This window comes from Peromyscus eremicus, unplaced genomic scaffold (assembly GCF_949786415.1).
Source record: "Peromyscus eremicus unplaced genomic scaffold, PerEre_H2_v1 PerEre#2#chr22_unloc_1, whole genome shotgun sequence".
Taxonomy (NCBI): domain Eukaryota; kingdom Metazoa; phylum Chordata; class Mammalia; order Rodentia; family Cricetidae; genus Peromyscus; species Peromyscus eremicus.
Genome location: NW_026734286.1, coordinates 9,975,410 through 9,991,404, shown reverse-complemented (window position 1 = coordinate 9,991,404; position 15,995 = coordinate 9,975,410). Strand labels below are relative to the sequence as shown.

The window sequence follows — 15,995 nt, the reverse complement described above, 5'->3', positions numbered from 1 at the left end:
GCCAAAAGGAGGTGGACGTGGCAGACGAGGCAGCTGGCTGGGAAGAGGCACGCGGACAGGCATGGGGTCACAGGAGGTGCACACAGACACGGGGTGGAACGCATCAGGACGTCAGGGCAGAGGCGCAGGTCCCCCGCCAGCGCCTCCCAGGATGTTCCGGCTTGGGTGACACTGGGTGGTGCAATGGCTCTGGTCCCCAGGTCCCCAGGTGATACTGGGTTTGGGGAATTGATGGGATCTTGGGCTTCCTGCTCAGCTGTGTCCAATATGGCTCGGGCAGTGGTGACAGGGAGGTCACAAGTGTCCATCTGAGCGCTGACGGCCAGCAAGAAGGGGATGCAGCCAGTGGCTGAGGGTCGCCGTGCCCCTGTCCCAGACACTGGCTCCACAGCTCACAACGAGGCGTTTAATGAGACTCTGGGGTCTCCGGCCCGGCTCCCGCCCGCCAGATGCCTCTGAGGACTGCAGGGACAGCAGGGCCCACGCATGCTGGCTGCTCCTTCTCTGCCCCGTGGGGCTGTGCATCCCGCCCGCGGGTCTATCGGATCCGGGTGAAGAGGTTAAGCACAGACACGGATTCCTGGGAACAGGGAACATGAGTGACTGTGTGCCAGGGTGCCGAGAACCAAGGGGCGTGGCAGCAGGGTGGGCATGCACAGTCACCACCCACCCACGTTACCTTTGTAGAGCGTGTTTTGCTGAAAACATTCCAGAACCGCAGGGTTTCATCTCCAGCCCCAGTGACGATGGCCTCCCCGTCAGGGGACATGGCCTACAGAGGGGACAGAGGGCCCTGGTTGTTCTCCTGCTGCAGCAGGCAGGTTCTGAGACCCAGGCAGAAGCCAGGCAGGTGCCACAGAACACAGACCCTGGGCAGAGGGCGCAGGGCACACAGGCCCCTGCAGTGGTGGGTCTGACCCTGGATTCCGGAGCTGAGCCTTCTAGGCGGCCAGGGACACTGACACTTATGTTGGACAGAGGCCCATGTGGCTCAAGGTCTGTGGGGGGGATTCCTCCACTTCCCGCACCCCAGGACGGGGGACACTGGTTAGTGGTGGCTTTGCTCCTGAGATTAAGAGCAGACAGCGGGAAGGCTGGTGCGTCACACCCTTGGCCATCCACGTGGAGCTGCAGGGGGCGGAGGGCAGCAGTAGCCGACACTCACCAAGTAGAGGACCCGGTACGAGTGGCCAGTGAGCTTGGCCACCTGTGTAAGGGACGGGTACTTCCACACGAGGATCTGGTTCTGTGAGTAGCCGTGCGTGCTCACCTGGTGTGGAGACTGGGTGTCAGAGCCGCAGAGCGCTTGTGAAGTGCCTGGCGCTGCTCTGGGCTGGACCACCTCCGCACCCCGCACGGGCCAGCCCCGCGTACTCACCAGCTCGTTGGCATGTTTGGACCAGGCCAGATTGCACACTTGTGAGCCGGTGTCGATGCACTGGAGGGGCTGGCCCGTCAGGGTGTTCCAGAAGCGGATGCAGCGGTCCGCTGTGCCACCGCCAGACGCCAGCAGTCCATGCTGGTGCGGGGACCAGGCGATGGCCTTCACGGCCGCCAGGTGCTCCGTGTACTGCTGCACAGGGCTCACCGTGGAGTGGTTCCAGACAAGCAGCTGTGGGGCAGGCCGAGGCTGTGACGGGCCGCCCGGGGGCAGGGGGCAGGCCAGGGGCAGGGGGCAGGCCAGGGGCTGTGACAGGCCGCCCGGGGGCAGGGGGCAGGCCAGGGGCAGGGGGCAGGCCAGGGGCTGTGACGGGCCGCCCGGGGGCAGGGGGCAGGCCAGGGGCAGGGGGCAGGCCAGGGGCTGTGACGGGCCGCCCGGGGGCAGGGGGCAGGGGGCAGGCCAGGGGCAGGGGGCAGGCCGAGGCTGTGACAGGCCGCCCGGGGGCAGGGGGCAGGCCAGGGGCAGGGGGCAGGCCAGGGGCTGTGACAGGCCGCCCGGGGGCAGGGGGCAGGCCAGGGGCTGTGACGGGCCGCCCGGGGGCAGGGGGCAGGGGGCAGGCCAGGGGCAGGGGGCAGGCCGAGGCTGTGACAGGCCGCCCGGGGGCAGGGGGCAGGCCAGGGGCAGGGGGCAGGCCAGGGGCTGTGACAGGCCGCCCGGGGGCAGGGGGCAGGCCAGGGGCTGTGACGGGCCGCCCGGGGGCAGGGGGCAGGCACACCCCATGGCCAACTCTGGGGACCCCAGGGATGTGGGCTTTGAATACCTGGGCCAGGACCTGTGAAACGCCTCCCGTGGAGGCCTCGGGCCACCCCCGTCCCAGGTTCTAGTGCGGGCCCAGCTGAACGGTGGACAGGGAGGGTGACAGGAGTCCTACCTTGTTGTCATTGCCCCCCGAGGCCAGGAGCTGGTGGTCTGTGGACCACTTGAGACCACACACTTCCTGCCGGTGGCCCTGCAGCCGCCGCTCTGACTGCAGGGGCGGTGTGCGGATATCCCGCTGGAGGATCATGCGGTCTCGGCTGCCAGATGACAACTGGTCTGCGTTCCAGGCCAGCGCCCCTACAGGGTGACAGGAGGTCAGTCTGGGCCTGGTCCAGGGCTGTGGCCCGAGGGCGCCGCTGGGCTGGCCAGGTCCTCACCCACTCGCGCAGTGTGGCCCTCCAGCACCGACAGCTTCTTCCCAGCAGCCGCGTCCCAGATCTGCACGAAGCCCTTGTGTGTGCCCACCGCGACCAGGTTCCCCTAGGGTGACAGTGTGGCCAGGTGGCCATCAGGTGGGTGTGGGGATGAGAAGTTTGCTCATCTTGTGTTCACCAGAGACGCAGTCTCTATAGCTCTTTTTGTTTTGTTTTGTTTTGTTTTGTTTTCCCTTTTAAAACAAGGGCTCGGGCTGTAGAGATGGCTCAGAGGTTAAGAGCACTGACTGCTCTTCCAGAGGTCCTGAGTTCAATTCCCAGCAACCACATGGTGGCTCACAACCATCTGTAATGAGATCTGGCGCCCTCTTCTGTGTACGTAATAAATAAATCAAACTTTAAAAGAAACAACCAACCAACCAACCAAACAAAAACCAAGGGCTTACTTTGTAGCCCAGGCTAGCCATAGACTCAAAATGTTACCCAGGTTGACCTCAAACTCGGGGAAACCCTTCAGCCTCAGCCTCTGGAGTGCTGGATTATCCATGGGAGCCATCACACCCACTACAAACTGCTTTGTTCAAACCCTCGGTGGGGCTTTCCGGGAGCCGTCACCCCGCGGCCCTCACTGGTCCTGCCCTGTGCTGGGGCACACCCGGGGCACACACGCCGGCCACCCCAGCACTGCCGGCTGCTGGAGGAGCAGTGCAGTCTCACAAACATGGCTGAGGCGTGGCCAGGAGGTGGGTGCTCGTGTGGTAGGGAAGAGAGCCCTCATCTAAGCGGCCTTACTGAAGATCCAAGGGTCAGGTGGCTCCACCCTCCTTACTCACCCGCTCAGACCAGCCCACGGAAGTCACCGAGTCCCCTTCCACAGAGAGGTCACAGAGCCGGGTCACCTGTGGGCAGGAGGCAGAGTGAGGGACTGATGGGCTGGCCCTCAGACCTGTCCCTCTGCTGTGCCCCTCCAGGCACCACTCAGCACAGAGATGGCACCAGAGGCTGGCAAGGAGACCAGCGCCCCAGAGCCCATGGTGCTTCCTGCCTCAGGGAGAAGCGGGGGTGTGTGTGGGCATCTGGAGGGTATAGGGTGGCTCTCTGCAGGCTGCTCCCTCCTTCCCGTGCCCTCCCTGCGGGCTGCACTGGCTGGGGTCACACTCAGACCCCCCCAGAGGGTGCCTGGGCGCCCACCTGGCTGGTGCACGCACTCCACAGGTACACGCAGGTACCCAGGCCCACGCTGAGCACGTTGAGGGAGGACCAGTCCACCAGGTTGAGGTAGAAGTCGTCCTGAAGCTCCGGCGCATCCAGCACCTTGAAGGGAATCTTGGAGATCTTGCGCGTGGGCTTCCGTGGCGACCGCAGCAGCTTCTGACTGCGGGGACAGCAGGACACCGCTCGCTGCTGCCCCAGAGCCCCGGGTCCCGCCCCTACCACCACCTGCGGGCCTCGGTCCCGACCCTGGCTCACCTCTTGTTGCTAACAGGGGACAAGGAATACGGGGACACGTCGTTGCCGTCATCAGGACTGGAGCGCTTGCTGCTGAGGGAATACTGGGGGCAGGGACACCACACTGAGCGGCTGCTGTAGCCTCGGGACTTGGAAACCCAAAGCTGACACACACTGGGCAGGAGGCCGCAGAAGGACAGAACAGGTCCGGACCCCCACCCCCGACCCCCCGCGCGCAGCTCCCTCCCTCGCGGGCACCTGGCTGCCACTGGCTCACCGTGAAGAGGCCCTTGTGCTCAGGCGTGGATGGCTGCAGCCGCCGATCCTCCGTCTGCGGGTCCTGCACCTTCTCAATGCCGGCGCCCAGCAGCTCGTTCTTCAGCAGTGCCGAGTAGGCCAGGCCATCTGCAGGGGGGCCAAGGCTGTTGGGAGCGTCTCTGGGGCGGGGCCTCGGGCGGGTGGAGTCGGTGGGGCGGGGCATAAGGGGAGGGCAGACCAGCTGGGCGGGGCCTGAGTGGGCGGGGCCGACCCTCACCTTTGCCGTTGTCTGAGGTGGCATCCTTGGCCTTGCGGTTCTGGCTGGGGGACTTCTCGTTTTCCTACGGGAGAGGAACCCGTGAGGGGACACCGCAACACGGGCTGTGCCCACCTCAGGGTGACAGGCCCCGCGCCCTGCCCAGCCTGGCTCTCACATTGATCCTGTGGAAGTTCACGCTCCAGTTGGCTCCGGCCCGCGAGGGGATGAAGCGGTCACCATGCTTGCTGGGCGAGGACACTGGGGAGTTGGCTGGTGTCAGGGTCCTCCGCATCTCTGAGACCTGGGGGAGGACTGGGGAGGTTAGCTGCGGTGACCCCCAGGGCAGGCGCTCGGCCCATGCACAGTGCCCTTTCGTACAGGGGTGGCCCCGTCACTCACACATGGCACTGTGTTCTCATTCTGGATGATGATCTGACGCAGGAGCCTGCGCTCATAGTCCTGGTCCATGGCGGGCGGGGCGGGGCCCGCAGCCGAGGGCAGCCTGCAGGGTAGACAGAAGGACGCTCATAGCAGCCCAGCCCGTAAACACAAGTGAAGAAAACAGGATGCTGGGCTGTTTTGCAAATTTTATTTTTGATACAAGGTCTCATGTAGCCCAGGCTGACCACCAACCTCTAAGAAGCAAAGGAGAACCTTGAATGTATGTCACCGTGCCTAGGGAGCACATCCCAGGTGTCACCGTGCCTAGGGAGCACATCCCAGGTGTCACCGTGCCTAGGGAGCACATCCCAGGTGTCACCGGGCCTAGGGAGCACATCCCAGTGTCACCGGGCCTAGGGAGCACATCCCAGGTGTCAAGGACTCAGCATCCCTTAGCCTGGAAGCATGTGCTCTGCCCCAGGGGGTGGGGGTGGGGGTGGGTGGGTAGCGGGATCCATCCTGGTCCTGCCATTCCAGCAGCCTCAGGCTGGCCCTGCATGCACCTGAGTGTGTCATGTGCGGTGAGCCTCAGTCCCTGGAGTGACCAGTGCTAGCAGGGAGGTGCGGCCACTACCAAGCCATGAGTGTGGGGGAAGTGGGGACATGGCCTTCATAGCAGTTGGAGCAACTGTGACCCGTGACCCTTGGTGCCCACTCAGATAACTTATACTTGAGGTAGGAGGGGTGTGGTCAGCCAGGGCAGAGCTCACAGGTTGTCTTGCCCAGGATCACAGGTTGTGGGGCCATTGCTTGCTAACACAGGACCAGGCCCTCGGCCTGCACACTATGGCTTTTATATTCCATGGCAGACCAGAAAAGCCAAAGGCCCCCCCAGCCTGGGGACAGTCCTTGCTGCAGCACCCAGTGCAGAGCTCAGGGCTGCCCACTTCTCCATGCCCACCTGCCCTAGGCCCCAGACCCCACAGGGACCCTCTGGCCTGAGCCTGAGCCTTCCCTCCCCCCAAGGTTGAACGCACTGAAGACAGAGAAACACAAAAGGCAGAAGCCAGAGACACTCCAGCATCCTTCTCCAGGACACTCCACTTTCCCTGACCGAAGGAAGCGTGGTCCTCGTTCCACACCAGCTCCCCGCCTCCCGGGAGCCTGGCACTCTCTCAGGCTCCAGTCCCTCCAGGCTGAAGGACTGTGTGACCGAGAATGTACTATACTCCCAGATGTCCACCTGAGATGGACGACCCCCATGCCGAAGCCTGTACAGCTGCAGCTCCATCCACACACTGGAGCATTACTCAGCCATGAACAGGAAGGCACTAACATGACCTTGAGGACCCAGACACAGAAGGCCTCAGTGTGGGCTCCATGACAGGAAACGTCGCAGAGACCAGGGGTGAAGGAGAGGGACTGCCACCCACCACTCACTCCAACCACCACCCTGCAGACAGGCTCTCACTGTGTACCAGGCTGCTCTGGAATGCTTCGAGTATCAGGAGTTCAAGTCCATCGTTAGGTGCACAAGCCGAAGGTCGGCCTGCTCACATGAGCCAGGCCTGGAAGATGCGAGGCCAGGGCAGTGAAAGGCCCGGGAGCCTTTCACCTCGCCACTGCAGCTGAGGCCGACTTGGGGGCGGATCCAGACCATTCCTGCTCCGAGCACTATGGTCCCAGGCCTATCTTCCACTCACACAAAGCTTTGGGCTAGGTGGGCACAGGTGGAGCGGTGGCAATGTGAGGCTGAGGGGCTGCAGGGGGAGCCGAGTCACAGACCCTCCTGGTGGCACAGCTACTGTCTGGTCTGGCAGGGTGGACCCACCCCTCCCCCTGCCTGGCCCTGAGGGAGAGGCTGGATTTTCTCTTGCTCCCTGGTCCCCAGAGGCCAGGTGACAATCTTCCTGCTGGTCCCTAGTCCCTGGGTGCAATCTTGACCCAGCAGCCGGGTGGCCTAGGCCCATGAACTCCCATCAGGCAGCAGGGCCTGGCTCCAAGCCCGGCCCACTCCTCCTAAGCCCAGTCTGGCCCAGCCAACCCTTGGGAGCTGCTCTGGGTCCTGCAGCTTCCTGCTGTGTGTCAGACTCCCTCAGGCACCCTGACCCTGGCTGTATCCCAGGATGCTGTGGGCGGGGGTGTCTAGGCATGCAATGGTGCCCAGCGCCCAGCAGGGCCCAAGCCGTCCCGGTGCGGTGCCCACTGGGGCCAAGAGCACATGAAAGTGAGTGGAGCCACGGAGGTGATGGGGCCATCAGTCCTGTGGCTGCCCCAGCCAGTGCCACCAGGAGCCAGGGTGGCACCAGCCACCCACCCCCACTGCACGCTTGTCCTCTTGCTTGGCACTGGGTACTAGAAAGCCCTTGGGATCCTGCCACCAGGAAGCTTCCCCCAAGGACGGAAGTTCAGCTCATCTGGCCCTCAACCACTGGTCACACCCTCCAGGGGCTACAAATCTTGAAAAACTGGTCCCCACAGCTTGTGTGTCAAAGAACCCAAGGAGAGCCCCCACCTGGAGCCGAGTGTGGGGATTCGCCATACTGCACTATGGCCATGGTGGCGCTTGCTGGGCCCGCGGGTGCTGAGCCGCACTCCTGGTCTCTACCCACTCTGTGTCAGGAGCTCCCCAAGTCCTGACAGACGCGTGTCCCCAGAGTCAGGAACACTCCATACTCCTAGTTAGGACAACAGAGACTGCTCAAGGCACTCCAGCGTGGAGCAGGTGGGGAAGAGGCTGGCGGCCAGCTGCACCCAAGGCCCTGGCCCCACCCCACCCAGGCCCAGCAAAGCACCGGGCCTTTTCACCCCATTCTTCCCTGTGTCACAACTGGTGGCAGCCATGTGGTCAGGACTGCTACCTGCCCTGGAAACTCACAGGGTGCCTGAAGAGCTGAGCCGCGTGAGTGGCCCGAGGACAGAGCTTGGTCAGCTCCTGAAGCAGTGCCCATCTGAGGGTGCCTGGACCCAAGGCCCCTCATATGTGACCTTAAATCAGATGTCCCACAGAGCTCCACAGACGCCCTTAGGGGCCAAGGGCAGGGACTTCCCAGGACCCAGGCTAACAAGCGGCCTGTTGACCAGCTCCCTGCACCCCAGGAATGGCGTCCCCACCCCACTCTGCTCTCACTTGTGTTACCACAAATTCCCTGTGAGACACATAGCTCTGGCCAGAGTCTCCAAGAGACCCTATGCCCAGGAACCTTTGAGTAGGTGCATGGGAGACCCGGTTCACCCCCGGGACCTTGGGCTCTTCCTCTGAGTGTGTGTGTGTTTGGGGGAGGGTGGGAGACACCTGCGGAGCTGGGGCGGCACAAAGGGTCTGAGAAAGGATAGAAGGAGCCCGTCAGTAAGTGGTGGCCGGCGTAGCAGATGCAGAAGCGGGCACATGACAGGCCCCAGACGGCATTTCACTCTTGCGCATCGGCCTTCCCACCACAGGAAATGACCGAAGCAGGGGTCTTGACATCTCCCGTTAGCGAGGGGCCCCAGGGGTACTGTAGCTGCCCTGGATGCCTGGGGTCTGACCAAGCCCCCCCCCCCGCCCCCGCCTGGGGTCCAGGGTGCAGGAACATCCCCAATAGGCGTGTGCACATCGTTCATTTGGTCTTCTGGTGCTGTGCCGCTCTCAGCCAGCCTGTGCCAGCTGAGCAGACCAGGTGGCCATCACTGTCCTTCAGAGCTGGCCCATGGGGAGAGACACCTGCCACTGTAACCCGGGTCTCCATGTGACCCGGTGCCTCACTCAGGTGTGTGGCTGCCTGTAAGTGTCTTGCACACTGAGTACCCAGGGTCCTTACAGGACGCACATGGGCTCTGTCCCCTGTGGGCCACTGCACTGCCCACGTGGAGCACAAAGGCTCCGCAGGGTGTTGAGCGGCAACTCCGGCCTCCACTCACCCCACACCTGCAGCTGTCCCAGTCATCCCTGTTCCCAGCATTGCCCACCCTGGGGGCGGGGTGCAGTCTCCGAGACTCTGGGGTTAGAGGATTTCTTAGCAAGGTGGGCTGCTTCCCCAGGGCAAGTGACCCAGCCCCAAGCTCTCTCCCAGTCCCTGGCCTCCAGTCACCGTGGACACCCTTCACAACTGCACCAGGGACAGGAGAGGCACAACTCGTCAGCGGTCACAGGAAGACAGTTCTGAGGACACACTCAGCGATGGCATTGGCAGAGCAAATGTCCAAGTGTGTGTACCCATCCCCAGCAGAGAAGGGGAGCCCATGTCCAGACAGTGATGTGGACTAGGGATGCCAGGGCAGGAGGCTTTCAGAGCAGAACACTGGGCTGCAGGCTGGAGGACGCCTTATGAGAATGGGTTGGCCTTCAGGGAGACAGAGAGTTCTGGAATATACACAGGTGATGGACGCACCACAACTGTCTGTTTTAGTAAAACATGAGATATGAGAATGTTACCTGCATAAAGCAGATAAAAATCTGAGAAAACAATTAATAAAAACCAACTTTTCAAGCCGGGCGGTGGTGGCACACACCTGTAACCCCAGCACTCAGAAGGCAGAGGCAGGTGGATCTCTGTGAGTTTGAGGGCAGCCTGGGCTACAGAGTGAGTTCCAGAACAGTTACACAGAATAACTGTCTAAAAAAACCAAAACAGATAACAACAACAACAAAACCCCACCTTTTCGAAAGGTTGGTGAAGACAGATGGGACAGCAGCCCATCCCCAGAAGTCTCTTGGCTAGGCATGCCGTCCTGGCCTTCGTGAGGTTGAGGCAGGAGGACTTCTGTGTGCTTGAGGCCTCCTGAGCTAGAGGGAGGGTGTGGAGAAAAACAGGCTGGGCCAGAGGGCTCAGCAGGGGAAGGTGACGGCCACAGAGCCTGCACACCTGAGCTGTGCCCTGCACACCTGAGCTGTGCCCTGCACACCTGAGCTGTGCCCTGCACACCTGAGCTGTGCTCTGCACACCTGAGCTGTGCTCTGCACACCTGAGCTGCAGCCCTGGGACCCACAGAGCGGAAGGAGAGACTTCACCCCTGCATGGTGGCCTCTGACCTACACATGCACACACACAAGATGCACACGCACACCCACACATACATACATACACACATGCACGCACGCACGCACACGCGCACACGCGCACACACACACACACTGAGACAAAGACAGACACAGACACAAGGACACAAGTGGGGTGCAGACACGGCTCCTCAGTGCTCACCGCGGCGTTGCAGGACCTGCGTTTGGCCCGCGACCACCTCTAAGTCCAGCTCCAGAGCATGAATGTCCTCTCTGGCCTCGGGCTCCCACACACATGCATAACCCCACACAGACACACACTAGAAATAAAAAGTAAATCTTTAAGAAAAAAAAACTACAGCTTTGGGGGTGTGGGGCCGCCTGCTGCACCTAACAGCTGAAGTAGGAAGGAAGCAAGGCCAAGTGCTAAGTAGGAGGCTGAGGCAGGGGAATGCTGTCCTCGACCTGCAGCTCTGGACTCCCAGCTGCACACAGTGGCCGACTGCTGGACAGGTGTCGTCCCCCCCCCCCCACCGGCATCCTCAGGGCCACTGTGCAGGGCAGTGGAGGCAGGGCTCACTCCAGGAAGCAGGAATCATGGGGCGCTCCTGGTATCTGCTACTCAGGGGTCCTCAGAGGACCTTGAACCCTGCTCCTTCTCCATGACCCAGAACAGAAAGTTCAGAAGCCTGGGCGTCAGACCCTGAGAGAAACTGGAAACATGGCGCGCCTGGACCTGGACATGGCCCCCTTGATGACTGACCAGTCTCTCTCCCTCTCACACCATTCTTGTTGCTATAGAGCCCAGATGGACCTCGAACTCACAACCCTCCAGCCTCAGGCTCCCAAGGCCTGTGTCCTGCCACCCCGTCCTGGCAGGCCCCACACCCACAGGGCTCTCCTGGACTTCTCAGGAGGAAAGAGCAGGGGGGACAGCCTGGGTCCTTCCAAGCCCCTGAAGGCACAGGCCTGTGATCCCAGCTACTGTGGCAGTTGAGACAGGAGGATTACCAGTTCCGGGCCAGCCTGGACAACCTACTAAGATCCTGTCTCAAAATAAAAAGGAAGGGCTGGGGGGGGGGCTTCCTTGAGGACCAGAGTTCAAGCCCCCAAGACTCTCACAAAGGGCCAGGCCCTGCTCAACACACACATGCATGTCAACTTCAGTGCTTCCAGCAACTGAGGCAGGAGGATGGCTGAGGCTTCTTGGCTGTCAGCCCAACTCCAGGCAGTGAGACTTGTCTCAAGGGAATAGACAGTGACAGGGTGGGGCACATGTCGGCCTCTCCTCTGGACTCTGTGTGTACCTGCACACATGCATGTACACTATACACACATTTAAAAAAAGAAAGTAAGTGGGGCTAGAGAGATGGCTCAGTGGTAAAGACCACAGGTAAGGAACCCAGGTTTGGTTCCCAGGACCCATGTGAGGCACCTGTAACTCCAGTTCTAGGACACGGCGCCCCTCAGGCCTTTATGAGCACTGCATGCACATGGTATGCATACAGACAAGCACACAGACACAAGCGCGCGTGTGCGTGCGTGTGCGTGTGCGTGTGCGTGTGTGCGCGCGCGCACATACGTAAAATAAAAATAAACATAGCTTAGGGCTGAAGAGACGGCTTGGTGGGAAAGAACATTGGCTGCACTTCCAGAGGAGCTGGGTTCAGTTTTCAGCACCCACAAGGTAACTCACAACTGTCTGGATCCTCAGTTCCAGGGTCTCTGTCAAGCACAAATGTGGTACCCAGACATACATGCAGGAAAAATATCCATACAAATAAAATAAAAATAACAAACAAAAAGTCCACACACACACCTTAAAAAAAAAAAAAGAAAAATAGCTGGGGTACCACGGTGAGGGGCGGGGCATCTCTGAGTGAGGGGCTGGGGCATGGTTTGTTGCTAAGTTACTGTCTAGCATGTGCAAAGGCCCTGGGCTCCATGCCCAGCACCAGGAAATGAAACACACCAGTACTCCTGCAGCTCACACTTAGCTTCCAACCCTCCAGTACAAGGAAGCAGAGGACTAGTATTGGCAAAGAGAATACACCCTTGACACAAGCCACAAGACCTTGACCCACAAGACATACTGGGCTAAAATTCCTCAAGTACCAAGTGCACCCTGGAGATATCCTTGGAGGAACCCCATTAATATCTGCAGCACCTGTTGGCGTGGGTGCATGCCTTTAATCTCAGCAGTCAGGAGGCAGAGGCAGGCAGGTCTCTGAGTTTGAGGCCAGCCTGGTACACGTAGCGAGTTCCAGGACAGTCAGGGCTACACAGAAAAATTCTATTTCAAATAACCAACCAACCAAACAAACAAACAAATAAACAAAATATTTGTAGCCATTCCAGCCCCATGAGAGCCACCAAAGTCCCTTTCTCTCCAAGCCTGATCCCCAGACCCGGGTGAGCTGTCTGTTCTAGGTGATTCTTCACTGGGGAATCACATTCATTCAGACTGCAGGAAGGAGCTGGGATTGGGGTCCGGCAGCCAGAGGAATGAGGTCATCTCCCACACGGGACAGGTAGGGGGCCTGCTTCCCACCATATGCCCTGGACTAGGGAGTGAATATGGGGTGGGGGGCATGGAAGGGAGGAAACTTCTACATGGGTTGGTGTCAGGAGATGGGTGGGCAGGGTGATTTGAAGGCTCTGTAGGGGACAATGGCTTTGAATCAGGGATAGAGGAGGAGGGGCCTGGGCTTGCATTTGGAGACAGAGAGGAGGTTCAGATCTGAAAGGGCATGTGGTGGGTTTGGGGACACACAGACTGTCTTGGCCTTCTGGCCATGTCTCCCCTGAGATGAGACACCTGTGCTGGGTGAACCACTGAGTGTTATGTGGCAACTTTAGTTCCACAATCCCATCCACTGGGACCCCCATGCCCCGACCCTGCACAAGGCCATATCTGAGACTCCTGGGCTCTGACTCCAATTTTAAGAGGGTGACTCAGATCTGGGAATTCAGTTTGCATGTAGGGAGTGTCTGAGGCAGGGGGACTTAGATTTGGAAGTCAACAGGGTGTAAAGACTCCTTGTAGTTGTAGTTGTAGAGTTCTGAGTGAGCAGCATGGGGGAGAATGCCCTAAATTTGGGGTAATATAGATCAAAAGGATAAGAGCTGTGGTGGACAGGACGAGGTCACTGGGTACAGACGGCTCTGGGATGAAGGGCCTCACCTGGGTTGTGTGGTTTTGGTGGGAGCAATAAGGCGTGAGCCGGGTTTGGGGGTGCATGGAGCCAGGGGCTGGGGTGATACAGGGCCTGACCTAGGGTCTAGAGTAGCACATTGCCCTGGATTTGGACAGTGCCCTGCTCAGAACCGGGCTCTGGGGAAGGACGGAGGGTTGTGATGGACAGGGCGAGGTCAAGGCGAGGTCGCCCGGGGTGGGCGACTCGGGGTTGGGGTGACGCAGGGCCTGACCTGGGATCAGGGTGCATTTGCACTCTGGGGTCCGGGAGCAGCACGGGTGGCGCCCGGATCCGGGGTCACGGCTGGAGCGGGGCTCTGGGGATGGAGGGCTCTGACAGACACGGCGAGTTGGCGGGGCCGGGGCTGGGGGTCGCTGCGATGTGGGGTTCAGGGTCAGGCGGCGCTGGAGCCCGGAGAAGGAAGGGGTCGGCCTGGGGGGCGGGTCCCCGAGTCACCTGTGTCCTCACCTGCCTCGCTCCCGTCGCCAGCCGGTTCCCGCCGGTTCCCGCCGGTCCCAGGAACACGCCGCGCCCGCTCGAGGCCCCTCCGCTGAGCCAGGCCCCGCCGCCGCAGCTCACGGGAATCCCCCGGCCTCCGCGGTCGCTAATATGGCGGCACTCGGCGGCAACCCGGCTCCCTCCCTCCGTCTGTCCCGCAGGCCGCGCGCGCGCCCGCGACCGGCCCCGCCGCCGAGCGCATCCCCGCGCCTAGGCCACGCCCCCACACGCAGGCGCGCCTAGTCCCGCCGGGCCACGCCCCCTCGGCCCTCCCCCTAACGCCTCCAGGGACTTCCATGGGGAAGCCACGCCCTTGACCACGCCTATCGCAGGCCCTCGCACAGGACACCCGCCAATCGCCTGTGCCCTCAACTTAAGCCACGCCCCCTACCAGTTACCCGACGCCCCTCCTGGGCCCCGCCCCCGGGACCGACACCACACTGCGTCGGGAAAGTCACGCCCTCTAGACACGCCCACTCCGCGCCGGGCTCGCGCTCACCGCGAAGAACTGCGCCTGCGCGAGGCGGCGCGGGGCAGCTCGGGAGTATGGGACGTCCTTCAGGATTCAAATCAATACAGGAAGCGAGGCGGCACGCGTTGCCCGGGGCAACGGCGGTCGGAAGCGCGGTCCAGGAAGACTGGAGGAGTGTGGAATGGGGAAAATAACGCGGATGACTCGGCGCTGAGGAAGGCGTGGCTCCTGTTTGGGGGAGAAGTGGGGACGCGTCACCCCGAGACTTTGATTCACTCGACAGTTACGTGCAGTCACCCCGCGGACGGCGCGCGGACGCCGCGGTGCACGCCCTTCCATTTGTGCGTGGTTTTGATTTTTGGAGATGTCTCACTCTCTAGCCAGCTGGCCTCGAGCTGGAAGCAATCCTCCAGCCTCGGCTCCCGAGTTGCTAGGATGACATGCATGTGACAACACCCTACCCCAGCCTCAAAAATAATTTCATCGTGCGTCTACCAGAAACCCTAAAGATGACAGCTGGAAACAAAACTCAAGAAGGGCCCGCTTCAAAACACCTTGGGATGTGGCCAGCGAGACGGCTCAAAGGGCAGAGTGATTGCGGCCAAGACAAACGGCCTGAGCTCAGTACCCGGAGCCCACTTGGTGGAAGGACGGAACCTTCCTGCAAGTTGTAACTTTCTGACTGCGCGTGCGCGCGTGCACACACACACACACACACACACACACACACACACCTGTGGCTCCCCTGGCTAAATGACACACACTAAACAATTTTGAAAAGTTAGAAAAGACACAGAGGGCAAGCTGAGGGGCTGAGCTCAGTGGGCCAAGGGGGAAGGGTTTGTGCAAAGGCCCTGGGGTGCTCAGAATACAGTGCAATCGCAGTCTCGGATTCTGGTGCCTGACTACTCTTCAAAACAAGACAAATCCCACCGCAGCAAGGCTCTGGGGGAAGCTGGGCCATTCTCCTCGCTGGGCAGGTTGTGAAATCCACAGCTTACACAGGAGGGAGGCTAGCAGCTGTTCAGAAACGGAAACACAGAACAGCCAAGCCACAGGCGCAGGCCGCCAGAAGCGCAGCCACCCACCCACAGCTTCCTACCGCGAACATGGATGCCCCCTTCATCCACAACCTAGTGTCCACCCCCTGAAGAAGGGAGCAAGCCCCATTCATGCACTGGAACACAACACAGCAGTGAAAAAAGCCAGGTTGTCAAACAGAGGGACCCCAAAGGACACTGTGTTCAGCGAGAGGGCCACACAGTGTGGATTCCATGACAGGAAATGTCCAGAGATGGGAAGTGGCTTCCTGGGTGCCAGGGACTGGAAGGCTCAGGCGGGAAGTTAGTGAGATCAGGAAGACCCTGGCTCAGAACAAATGATGAAGGAGCCGGTAAAGGTACCCTGAGCTGGTAAAGCCATGCCTGAGACGCTGAGTCCGGCCCCCAGATCCACCTGGAGGAAGGAGAGATGGGCTCCTCATCTGCTGACCTCCACAGGAGGGCTGTAGCAGGCACACATGTGAGCACGCAGAAGAAATGAACATTTAGAGATCTCAAACATACAATAAATAATAAGAACGACCAGAAATACAGCCCTGTGAGTGTGTTTGCCAACAAGAAGGAGATCCTATGCCCAGAATCTCCCCCCAAAAAATAAATTAAAACACATTTTTGGGCCCATTTGGTAGAGCCCTTGCCTGGCACATGCACAGGGGAGCATGCCTGTCATCCCAGCGCTGGGGGAGTGGAGGAAGGAGGCTCAGGAGTTAGCGCACCAGCTGCCCCTGCGGTGGACCTGGGTTCTCTTCCCGGCACCTACAGGGGGATCACAACCACCTGTGACTCCAGTTCTGGGAACCCGACGCCCCCTTCCAGCTTCTGTGGGTACTGCACACACAGGGGGCCGGTAGTGTGTGTGTGTGTGTGT

The 15,995-nt window shown here is 60.7% G+C and overlaps 1 protein-coding gene across 2 annotated transcripts; it reads right to left on the bottom strand.

The window, feature by feature from the left end:
* Positions 1 to 392: 392 nt before the first annotated feature.
* Positions 393 to 13,793, bottom strand: Fzr1 (fizzy and cell division cycle 20 related 1). 2 transcript variants are annotated; one of them, XM_059251984.1, is made up of 14 exons: positions 13,553 to 13,793; positions 4,940 to 5,042; positions 4,716 to 4,841; positions 4,559 to 4,622; positions 4,301 to 4,428; positions 4,045 to 4,127; positions 3,766 to 3,949; positions 3,408 to 3,473; positions 2,578 to 2,680; positions 2,313 to 2,497; positions 1,379 to 1,612; positions 1,166 to 1,270; positions 680 to 772; positions 393 to 580 (listed from the first exon to the last, which is right to left on the bottom strand). In XM_059251984.1, the coding sequence occupies exons 2-14, from the start codon at positions 5,006 to 5,008 to the stop codon at positions 539 to 541; spliced, it is 1,482 nt and encodes a 493-aa protein (XP_059107967.1). In that variant the 5' UTR covers positions 5,009 to 5,042; positions 13,553 to 13,793; the 3' UTR covers positions 393 to 538. The 2 variants fall into 2 exon arrangements, with proteins under 2 accessions (XP_059107967.1, XP_059107966.1); XM_059251983.1 differs by having other exon boundaries at positions 13,565 to 13,792.
* Between the last annotated feature and the right edge of the window lie 2,202 nt (positions 13,794 to 15,995).